At 45.7% G+C, this 12507-nt stretch overlaps 1 protein-coding gene across 1 annotated transcript in view; it reads left to right on the top strand.

Moving 5' to 3' along the window:
• LOC146829181 (sodium/hydrogen exchanger 2-like) overlaps positions 1–12507 on the top strand; it is a 615451-nt gene that overhangs the window by 529720 nt on the left and 73224 nt on the right. Inside the window, exon 8 of the mRNA XM_085607826.1 lies at positions 645–809. Coding sequence (XP_085463952.1) covers positions 645–809 — 165 coding nt within the window. The remainder of the gene's footprint in view (positions 1–644; positions 810–12507) is intronic.

Below are 12507 nucleotides of genomic sequence, written 5' to 3'. Positions count from 1 at the left end.
ATAATAACAACATCACCATTCAATGCAGTAAATACATTTTTTGTATATTTATACATTTGCAAGACGTTTACAGTGCAGAAAAGCTGATGCTAAAAAGACTTTTAGAGCAAACGTGCTTCTGAAACGAAAACACTTTGCCCAAATTGTTTTGAAATATGCATTTTACCAGGGCGCAATGGTAAATTTTGTGGGGGGTTATGAAAGGCAAGTAATTTGGTAGCTCTCATTGACTCCGGCAAAATAAAGCTGTAAATAATATTCAAAACAAAGCCTTCTGTTACCACATTGTGAATTTAATGTGCAGCTCTTCATAACGTTGCAGTTCATTATTGGGAATGACTTTTCAATATAGGAATAACTTATTGTTTGTTGAACTCTGACTTTTAAGTAAATGTAGGTAAAATGTTGTTCTCTGTGAATAAAAGAAATTGCTTGGTGAAAATACTAAGAGGAAGGTATGAGCCTTTTCCTATTTCAGCGCCAACCTCAGCATCATTGGTTGTAACCATGGCAACACCCTCTTATTCTCTTCAGTGAGTTAGGCCTTGTACAATTACGCAACGTGTTCTAAATCACAGATCCTGTCAATTACACTTGGTTAAAAGGTATAACTTCGAGTCTCTGTTCACCCTGTCTCCTTGCAGATTTGAGTATTTCAACACCAAATACCTGCAGAGGCTTCTGCTCAACGACCACAGCCAGCCGAGCTCCAGCATCGTGCTCCTGTATCAGAAGCTGGAGAAGAAACATGCAATCGAACTGGCAGAATCCGGGCATTTGTCTCACGCACCCTCAACCATGTCTTTAAAGTAAGTGTGCCTTTTACACAAACTGCAGAGAAAGTCTGTGATCAGTGCAAGAACGAATCAATCAATAAGGACCTTGAACGTGTGGATGGCGGATATATGTCTGGCAGAAACCGCTGGCGGTCTACAACAATTCTGTTACTGTACAGTACTTCCAGTAATACCACTGCAGTTATTCAGGGGGGCAAACCGTGAAAGTCCTTCTTGGTTTCTCCCTCATCTCTTGGTGGCATTGGACAGTACCTCTCACCTCGTCCTCCTTGCTTGGTTCAGGCAGGCAAGGGTGACCAGGACGCAGTGCAAGGAATTGCCTTTCGTTATTGATAGCAAAAAGCCATAGATATAACATATTTTGGATCCATCTTTGTCCAGTTGCTTATGTGCTCCTAGAGGGCCCTGGCCTAAGCCCCACGTTGTTCAGTCTCTACAAGGCTACTAATAACTTTAACTCGAATTCCTGTTTTAACTCTGTGCTTGATATGCAACAACATATCATTCTTGGTAGCCAACTACTGCTTGAACCCAGATTTTTCACAGGGAGACCATGCCTCACTTTCAAAGTGCCTGAGCTTTTCCTGCTCCCGTGCCTTTGCTTACCTACCCCATTGAGCATCTTCTTGCCTCATTGTCTGCGGTTGTCCCCCTCGGCTCTCTTATACATAAGTTTCAGCATCTGTGTTTGTGTATTGATAACCCATAGTCAGTGTTTGTGACTGGCTGTTCCAATGCCCATGTATGCCTTCTTCTCACCTGTTGTCCAAGAATGTGTTTGTCTGTCCAATTATTACTCCATTACTTCCCTATCTGTCTTTGTATTTCTCTCATACATATTTCACAGCTCAAGTGTTATAATCCTGGTATCCCTTTCCCAACATCAGTGCATGATTCTGCGTGACTGAGTGTTCATATTTTTAAATTCCTGACGCAATGTCTCCCTGTCCTAGATAGAGTCTGTCCCTGTGTCTGTTCCCTGCGACCCAGTGCCTATGTGCCTGTGTTTTATCACTCTAGTGTCCATACTTCTGTCTCCCTGTTCCATTATAGGTTTCTTAGTCTCCTACCTTCTTGTTTGTGTCCATGTTTCTCAATCAAGTGTATGTCTGTTTTATTCTGGCAAGCAGGAGGTCAAGCATTCAAAAGAATTGATGATAATTCTTTTAATTTAATAGTACAGATGGCACACAACTTCTCTCTCAGTCAACGGCTCCAGGCCGAACCAATAACTGATTCATCCAGGAACCCTCACCGAGAATGTCATAAAAAAAACACAATTTAATATTTAAAGAAACCTATCGGCACACAACACACACCCCTGCTCCCAAACTAAAACCTGGAACAAAAGGAGAAAACGTTTCAAGGTAGGAACAATAATTACAACAATGTAAAATAACACAGTAATTAAGAATAAAACAAAAGTTTTGACTATACAAGGAATCCAAAACTCAATAAATTGCAAACAAACGATAAACTTTGCAGGACAGACTTGGAGTGATACAACAATGTCTCACAGTTTTAGTTATGAGGAAATCTAGAAAAAAAACTATAACAAGTGACTTGAAAGAATACAAACTCATCTAAATGTTTAGGCTTACAAGAATTTCTTTTAGGTCTGATGGTATATCTCTTCCGAACCGCATTACTGGCCACGGTGCCAGAATACTTGTGAGTGAAATTTGAAGATACTCCCTACAAAGAGGGCAACCAGAGGACACGTGATAGACAGCGAGCATCATTTTGCAGCATCAGACATATCAGCTCTCAAGGCAGGAACTCCATGCAGATAGACTGGACCTGTCAATTACTCTGCGCTTACCAGGTACAACAGGAGCCCCAGAAACATAATCTTCAAATGAATCATTAAGACTAGCTACAAAAGTAGGTTACTCAAAATGAAGTCTTGCATTCTTCTCAAGCTGAGCATCCCAATCCTTCTGATCTTTCGCCACACTCCTCTTGCTCCACACCTTTCCATTCTCCACCTTGACAGAATGTTGAGTAACTTGCACAATCGAAGTACTAGGGTAGAATTTGTGAGAAATTTTACCAGGACCTGGGGTTCTCCCAATTCTTTCTTTGTCCCCCGCTGGAAAATCAAAATAACATATTTTTATTACATTTTTTAATTGCAATACCTGAACTTACTCCTGAGGAGCAAATTCTCCACGCTCAGTTTTCTCTCATGCACATCATGCATGGTGCTTCTCACTTTATTTTTTTCAGATTCCAATTGGGTGGCAATATATTGGAAGAAAACCTATCATGCAACAAAAGAACTGGACCTACACATGTAGTTGAGTACGGACTACTAAGAAAATCTGTGTTCTCTCAGAAGAACTTCCTGCACTCTCAGCCCAGAAGACATAGCCAGTTGTTTAGTTTCTTTGAGCATGTGTTTTAATCTTTGCACTATTTCATTCCCTTGCATGCTGTATAACGCGGTGGTCAAATGTTTAATCCCAAACGTTCTGAAAATTTAGGCTCTTTTATAAATTTGAAGGCTACTCACTTAGAGTGACAGTTCACTACCGCTAGAGAAAATCTCTCGTTCTTCTAAAGAATGTGTTGGCACAATAAAATACATGTCGAATTTTGCCTATTGCTGGCTTGGGAATTTGACAGGGCACATGGGTACATCATGAGTGTACATTTTATCCATGTGAGCGTATCCATGACAAGCCACCAATAACGTAATCTCAGTATTTTATCCCTATATGGCCCTGGTGAGCAATTTGTCCCAACCTACTTCTTAAAACACCTGGAAGAATTTACAAATTTCCTCTCATAATCGATTCTCCTTCCACACTTAATTCATCTTTAACCTTGTAAAAAAAGGTGAGGTCTTAGGGTATTGAGCTCACCCTAGGTAATCCTTGGGCAACAAATCCCTTAATCATACAACACTCATCATTCTCAACATTGTCCTCCCATCCCTGTTGTGAAATCAATTTCTCAACAACAATCAACCCAAGCACATGTTCAGCATCCTCACTGGGAGTATGCTCCAAATCTTCACACATAGGCTTATGTGCTCATGGGCAATTGGACAGGAAGTCAGCTCTACAGTTCCTCCCTCTAGCAATATGCCTGGCTTTGAAATTGTATTCATACATTTTTGACAGCCTTCTAATATGCCTCAGACTGGCATTGCTGAAGGCTTTCTCATTCAACAGAAATACCAAGGGTTTATTATCAGCGTCCAATGAAAACTCCCTGGTCCACAACTTGGTTGCAAAACGTGCTGTGGCCCATACACAAGCTAATGACTTCCTCTCTATGGTACTGAAATTCTTTTATGCAGACAATAACAGTTTGGAGGCAAACCGTACTCTGTTCTCCTTCAATCAATCAATCAATCAATCAATCAATCAATCAATCAATCAATCAATCAGGGTACTTGTAAAGCGCGCTACTTACCCGTGAGGGTCTCAAGGCGCTGAGGGGTGGGGGGGGTGCCGCTGCTGCTCGAAGAGCCAGGTCTTGAGGAGTCTTCTGAAGGCGAGTAGGTCTTGGGTCTGTCGTAGGTGGGTTGGGAGGGTGTTCCAGGTTTTGGCGGTGAGGTAAGAGAAGGATCTGCCGCCGGCGGTCATACGTTGGATGCGGGGGACATCTGCGAGGGTGAGGTTGGAGGAGCTGAGCTGGCGGGTGGGGGTGTAGAAGCTGAGTCTGCTGTTCAGGTAGGCTGGTCCGGCGTTGTGGAGTGCTTTGTGTGCGTGGGTGAGGAGCTTGAAGGTGATCCTCTTGTCGATGGGGAGCCAGTGCAGGTCTCTCAGGACGGGGGTGATGTGGCTGCGGCGGGGGCATTGACGATCAGTTGGGTGGAGGCGTTTTGGATGCGTTGTAGCCGCCGTTGGTGTTTGGCTGAGATTCCTGCGTAGAGTGCGTTGCCGTAGTCCAGTCTGCTGCTGACGAGGGCCTGTGTCACTGTTCTTCTTGTTTCGTTCAGGATCCATTTGTAGATCTGGCGGAGCATGCGTAGGGTGTTGTAGCAGGAGTAGGAGACGGCGTTGACTTGCTTGGACATGGAGAGGGAGGAGTCGAGGATGAATCCTAGGTTGCGTGTGTGGTCGGTTGGTGTCGGTGCTGTCCTCAGAGCGGTCGGCCACCAGGAGTCATCCCAGGCTGAGGGGGTGGGTCCGAGGATGAGGACCTCCGTCTTGTCCGAGTTCAGTTTCAGACGGCTACTCCTCATCCAGTCGGCGATGGCCTTCATGCCCTTGTGAATGTTGGTTTTGGTGGTGTGAGGGTCCTTGGTGAGGGAGAGGATGAGCTGGGTGTCATCGGCGTAGGAGATGATGTTGAGGTTGTGGTGGCGGGCCACTTGTGCGAGGGGGGCCATGTAGATGTTGAACAGCGTCGGGCTGAGGGATGAGCCCTGGGGGACGCCGCAGATGATGTTGGTGGCTTCTGACCGGAAAGGTGGGAGACGGACGCTCTGGGTTCTGCCGGAGAGGAAGGATGTGGTCCAGTCAAGGGCCTTCTCTTGGATTCCGGCTTCTTGGAGGCGTGTCTTTAGGGTGCGGTTATATCAAACAATAGGGCAACCCACTCAACCCCAAGGAATTGGGTATAATGTATATCACAAAAATAATCCTTGAGGATTTATTCAGCTTATATCAATCAATTCAATAGTCACCGCAGTGAGCTTAATTTATCAAATACTCAGATATAGAAAAATATATATACAAAAAGAGGACCACAGTTCATTCTTTTGTATTTGTTTTCATCTGAAATGAATCTTTTTACTTCATAAATATTGTCATTTGTTTCATACATGTACATCCGAAATACACAAATTAAATTCAAACATTGGCAACACAAACTACTGTCTTAATATAGAATATCAGCAGTAGTTATTGACACTTTTCTCTCCAATATATACCATCCACAGTTGGTCATATAATTTCAGCAATTGTAATATATATTGACACCAAATGAAATTTCTTTGCGTCAAAACAGTGTCATAGCGTCGACGTTTCAGTCTCTTTATCTGTAAGGTTATCCACCGAGACCATCATCAGGACCAAAGTTGCACCATGTATCTAGTACAGAAATACATACATATAATAAATACCACATCATTTTCAACAACATCTGAGTAATACTTAAAGTATTGTCATACACCGAAGGAAGACAGGTCAGTAGGTATAGTCTCTTAACACCAAAATGGGTGCACAAGTACTAAAACCCCAAGAATTATATAGCCACCAGTGTACAAAACACAGACCACAAAATAAACCGTGCATTATAAATAATGTCACACTTGTACCTTATAAACACCCTGTAGTGCAAACACTATAAATCACTTACTCCTTCAATAATGATTTCTCTCTCATTAAATCGTATCGTTTTGCAAGGGAGCACTAAATGTAAAAAGACAACCAAAAGTTATATTAAAAACGACTCTGCAGTCCCAATCCTTAGAACAAGAAAACACCTGAACAACACTGTGGCAGACGATTACTTACAATGAAGCAGCTGCTTGCATCAGTGCTTCCGTATTCTGAAAATAACCAAAAACAACGAAGTCAAAAAACGGTCCACTCGGACACCTCTCACTATTCCCTAATAGCGCTAGACTTGTATAACTATATCGCGTGTCCAATTTACCTCATAGGCTACCAAGTCGCCTTCTCCTGTTCCACTCGCCAAACCAGTCCGAGCAGCAAGCTCGGAACAAGGCGGAAGTCGATTATATATCCGGTAGCGTCATAGACTTCCAACAACAGCCGCTTTGTGGTGGGAATGAATCGGCCATATTGGAGTGTAGTACATATTGACTGTAAAGTCTGTCATTCACCAGTATCAACCAAAGATATAAATACAAAAGGCATTGTAGCCAGAACTCTCTAGTAATTGATCTCCCCACTATTGAGCCGTTGTAATAGCGCTTCAGTCTAGAATAACCGATAGTATGAACCACATATCGGTTTATCTTATCGCTCTCCATTTTTTAAAAAAGGACTGTAATTACAGACAGACGATGTCCCAGATCTAGATAGTATGCCAAACATTTCATAACGCACTATACGGGTGATGTGGCCAATCCTCAGAAAACTTATGCTGCTCAGAAAACTCTCGTAAAGTCTCATACGCTCAAACACACCAATGTAAAGCAATAGTAATCATGGCTCATTAGAAACACAGAAGAAACACAAAAGTTTCGTCTATACCAGATGGCTATATAGTTCACAAAGTTGCCAAAGCTTGCCATTCAATGTATGAATTAAGGCCCCTCTCCACTGTTTTAGCAGACCAAATCCACCTGTTTTCCTTCAATGTAAGCGCTCTATCCACATTTTGTCTACGTTTTGTGTTTTTAAAAGTCTCTGACACAAACCATTTCATTTCTGAGGGAGTATGTTCTTTTGTCATGTAGTGTTCCACCAGGGGTGCTGTGACTACCTTGCATCTAATGCGAGACTGATGCTGAATTATGCGCTTTTTGATCTCTTGTGTCGTTTTACCAATATAAAAAAGAGCACAGGCGTGCGGTGGCAGACCGTGTCGAATGCGGCTGACAGGTCCAGGAGGATGAGGGCTGATGTTTTGCCATTTTCCAGTTGGCGTCTGATGTGGTCCGTGGCGGCGATGAGGGCTGTCTCGGTGCTGTGGTTACATCTGAATCCGGATTGGGACGGGTCCAGGATGTTGTTGTCTTCAAGGTGGCGGGTCAGTTGGATGTTGACGATTTTCTCGATGACCTTTGCCGGGAACGGGAGCAGGGAGATGGGTCGGAAGTTCTTGAGGTCCGTGGGGTCCGCCTTGGGCATTTTGAGGAGGGCGTTGATTTCAGCGTGCTTCCAGCTTTCCGGAAATGTCGCTTTTTCGAAGGAGATGGTGATGACCTTCCGTAGTTGGGGTGCGATGGCCACGTCTGCTTTGTTGAATACGTGGTGTGGGCATGGGTCTGACGGAGATCCTGAGTGGATGGAGTTCATGATCTTGCGTGTCTCGTCGTCGTTGGTGTTGGCCCAGGAGGTCAGGCGGTTGGCGCTGTTGGTGATCGCGGGAGGAGTCGTGCATCGTTGGTGCGGTCGTGGAGTTGAAGCTGTCGTGGATGTCAGCGATCTTGCGGTGGAAGAAGATGGCCAGTGAGTCGCACAGTTCTTGTGAGGGCGGGATGTCGTTGGCGCTGGCATCGGGATTGGAGAGTTCTTTCACGATGCGGAAGAGCTCTTTGCTGTCGTATGCGTTGTTATCCAGGCGGTCTTTGAAGGAAGATCTCTTGGCAAGTCTGATGAGGTGGTGATGTCTGCGGGTGGCGTCCTTGTGGGCTGCGTGGTTTTCTGGCGTTCGTTTGTGGAGCCGTTTCTTCTCCAGCTTCTGGCAGGTGCGTTTGGAGGTCAGGAGCTCGTCGGTGAACCAGGTGGCTCTCCTGCTGGCGTGGCTGTAGGATGGTCTCTTCAGTGGGGCGAGGGTGTTGGTGCAGTCGTCGATCAACTGTCTGAGGTTGCGGGCTGCGGCATCAGGGCAGGTGGGGTTGATAGGTGGGTTCTGGGCGAGGGTGGTGGTCAGCTGGTCTTCGGTGACTTTGTTCCAGCAGCCGCGTGGCAGCTGTTGGGTGCAATGGTGCGTGGTTGGTTTTTTGAAGGTGAAGTGGATGCAGCGGTGGTCGGTCCAGTGGGGTTCGGAGGTGTGTTCGAAGGCGACGTGGGTGCTTGTGGAGAAGACGGCGTCCAGCGTGTGGCCTGCGGCGTGGGTGGGTGCGGTGACGAGTTGTCTGCGGCCGAGGTTGGCGAGATTTTCATTCAGATTGGCGGAGTTGGCGTCGTAGTTGTTCTCGATGTGGAAATTCAGGTCCCCGAGGAGGATGTAGTCCGTGGAGGCGAGTGCGTGGGTGCTGTCGAGGTCGGCGATGGAGTCGCTGAACTGTGCTCGTGGTCCGGGGGGTCTGTAGATGAGGGTTCCTCTGAGGGTGGTGTTGGGGTCGGTGTGGATCCGGAAGTGCAGGTGTTCGGTGGTGTTGAGGGTGTCGTCTGCGTGGGTGGTGACCTTGAGGGTGGACTTGTAGACGATGGCTATTCCTCCTCTGATGCCATTGGCGTGGTCCCTGTGGGTGGTCTTGTAGCCGTCCGGGATGGCTATGGCGATGTCGGGTGCCGAGGAGTCGTTCCACCAGGTCTCGGTGAGGAAGGCCACGTCTGGGGCGAAGGTGTCGAGCAGGTCCCAGAGCTCGATGATGTGTTTGCGTGCGGAGCGGGTGTTGAGTAGAATGCAGCGGAGGTGGTTGGGTCCAGTTCTAGGAGGTTTGGTGGGTCTGTCGCAGGTGAAGCTGCAGGTGCGGCAGGAGAAGGGTCCGTGGGTCCGTTTCGGGGCGGCCTGGAAGCAGGTGTTGTGTCGGCCGGCGTTGAATGCGTGGAGGGAGTCAGCGTCGTATCTGAGTCTGGCATCGTGGCGAGCGTGGGGTCCAGGGGTTCTGGCGTTGGATGTGGGCCAGGCACAGACCTGCGCAGACGGGCGCAGACCGGCTTGCCTTTGGCGTGCCTTTGGCACACCGGCGGCACACCCGCTGCGCACGTCCGCTGCGCGGCCTCCATAAGAGGGGCTGAGGGAGGGAGGGGCAGCTGGGAGGCGGGAGCGGGGTGGCAAATGGGATGTTCGGGTGGCGGGGCCGCAGGGGAGCAGCGGCGGGAAACCAGGCAACGGGGGGAGGGGGGCGGGAACCAAGGCAGTGAGGGGAAGGGGAGCGGTGAAAAAGAAAAGAAAAACGGCGGGAATCGGCGATCCGGCGATCAGGGAATGGGAATCAGAATCAGGCAGCGGGTGAACCAGAGCGGCACTCAGGGGGGCAGCACAGTGGCTGGGGAGCGACCTAGCAGGGCAAGGTACGCTCTCCTCACCGCTGCGCGACCTCCATAAAAGGGGCTGAGGGAGGGAGGGGCAGCTGGGAGGCGGGAGCGGGGTGGCGAATGGGATGCTCGGGGGGCAGGGCCACAGGGGAGCAGCGGCGGGAAACCAGGCAACGGGGGAGGGGGGCGGGAACGAAGGCAGTGAGGGGAAGGGGAGCGGGGAAAAAGAAATCAATAACTTGACTCAACATGACCCCTAAACCAAGGGCATTTGCATCAACTGTGACCACCGAGGGAGCATCATATATAAAAAGGTTGAAGAGAAGATGCCTTTATTATAAAAGTTTTCATGTTAGAGGAAGCCATATTTTGTTCTTTATTCCAAACAAATGTGGTACCACGTCTCAACAACTTCTTCTGAGGTTGCATCTGCGATACAAAATAGCCTACAAACCCAGCCAAAACCTGGTTTTCATTCCCCATGAGTTAGTGCAGCAACCTTTGGATAACGGACACAGCCGAGGCTAGGCCAAACGGCATATGCAGGAATCTAAATGCTCTAAACTGAATGTTAAAGGCGGTTAATGAATGTGAGTCCTCACAGAATTCCACTTGTGATAAACAGCCCTTAGATCAATAGTTGAAAAAAACTTTGCCCCCAGGCTTTGCCAACATTTCCTGTATTTGTGGAAGCTGGAAACAATAAACCAGAATGCGCTTCTTTAAGGACCTGAAATCTTTGCATAGTCTCAGTTCTCCAGATTTCTTCTAAGCCACAACTTTGGGTGAAATCCATGTTGACAACGCAACATCCTAAATAAAGTTATCTACACATATCTTATCCAGGTGTTCTTTAAATTAGCCTCTGATGCTCATAGGCACACAGCAAACATTGTCAATGACAGGAATAGCATTGGGTTTCAAAACAATCCTATGTTCGAAACCTTTGACAACCCCATGCCCATCTTTGAAGATACATTTATGATTATTCAAAACCTGACCCAGAGATTCAACTTGCAACTCTGATCCATCAACCAAACTAATTGGATGAGCAGCTCATGGTCTTAAAACCATCCCAAATGTTGACAGCAGCATTTGCCTTATCATTCTTGGATACGCATCTGTATTGCACTCTGTTTTTACCAATGGCCTGCTTATTCTGCTTCTTGTTGTCAATAACAGTGGATGTCATTTCCTTGGGTTTTATTGGCATAGAAACAATATTCTTGGAAACCAAAGTTTGTTTGAATCTTCCCAGTTCTCTAGAAGCCATTATAGGATTTTCAATCTCTCTAGCAATCTCCAGAGTATCATCCACTGAGGGGTTCCTGCAGCAAAGAAGGCGTGAGTCTTGCTATCAGAACAATGGACCACTAATTGGTCCCTCAAGTACTTGTCTAGTGGGCCACTGAATTTGCACATTAAGGCCAAAACTCTTAGTTCTGCAAGAAATCTGTCAATAGAGTCATGTTGTAATTAATGACGTATATAACATATGTGTGTTTTAACTATAATGCTTTGATTATGGTCAGCCCAGTTGTGGATGCAGTCTCATATTTCAGGTTAATAAATGAAGCCATTTGGAGAAAGTATGGTATTACTCCCATAATAGTCTTATGTACTCTTGTGAATTGTCTCTAAAGCATCTAATTGGAATTATTCAGATACTATTTAGTACAAATAGAAATGACTGTTTTCTTTGCACTTTTACTAGTAGAGAGCATGTAAGAGTACAACAAATAATACTCCTGTACTCTAATTTTCTGTTCTAATATATGCTTTTTTGAATTGGCCCTATTCTGTGATTAATTTCCTATAAAATATGAAGATGGGCAACTCATTCAATGTTTAAAGGAAGGTAGAAGTTTACTGTGTTCCATTCCTAGGAACAAAAAAATAAATAATGTTCTAGCCTGTTGAAAGTTGTTATACTAATGCAGTTACATAGAATATTCTCCACTATATACTTTATGCCAATTATTCTGTTAAATTGTAATTGAACCTCTGATTGAGTATGCTATGATTACTTTCACGTGAGGAAAGGGCAGCTCAGTAATGTTATTAACGGCACACCTCTTCAAAGAACACTACATAACAATGCATTATGAGTCCACAAGCCAGCTACCTCCCCTGTTACTTGTTGACATTATGCTTGCCTGACCCTGTACATCACATAATTACCTTTTGGCTAGGTTTGCTCTACAGAAAAACCACATACATGCAACTTAATTTAAGCAAGTCTAAGGATGGCATGCTGTACATTAGTACTGCTGTTAGCGCCGGGATGCCCCTTCGCTGGGGCAGCTGTGCGCTCTACAAATCGTTTTAACATAACATAACATAACATAAAAAGGTTTAATTGCACACTGCAAGCATTTGGATGCCACCAAGTTCAAGAACATTTTGAGTACCTTTTTCTAACAGGTTAGTGGAAAATTTAATTTTTGATTCCTTATTTTACCCATAAAGGTGCTATAACTCGTTTATTTCTCACTTTTCAATCAGCTGCCGCAGATTAAGGGGATACCAAGAATCAAATATTATCCATGTGTCTTGTGCTTGCCCAGCAATTTGGCCAGAAAGCAGACTCATTTTGTGACTAACTTTGAGAACACTGTGGCGAAATGTAGTAGCGTAATGAAAATTGAAGGGGCACCCCTGCAAAGTACATGCAGGGGGTCCCCACACTCCGGACCCAGTCCTGAGCTCTCAGGCCAGGGACCAGCCAGTGCGAGAGCGGGCCTCTGTATCTCAAGCCCCTGTATCTCAGGGGCCGCCCACACTGCAGGGGTTGTGGGGCTTTGGTTACACCACTGGCAAATGTATTCTTTTCATGTTTTCTTGGCCCTGTATTTTATTTTGGGCAAAAATGTATAAAAAGGTTCTTGTGCTCTTAACTTATTGATAAAATT

Source organism: Triturus cristatus, chromosome 5_2 (assembly GCF_964204655.1).
Source record: "Triturus cristatus chromosome 5_2, aTriCri1.1, whole genome shotgun sequence".
Taxonomy (NCBI): Eukaryota; Metazoa; Chordata; class Amphibia; order Caudata; family Salamandridae; genus Triturus; species Triturus cristatus.
The sequence above is the reverse complement of the archived record's forward strand: the minus strand, read 5'-3'. Positions and strand labels throughout refer to the sequence as shown.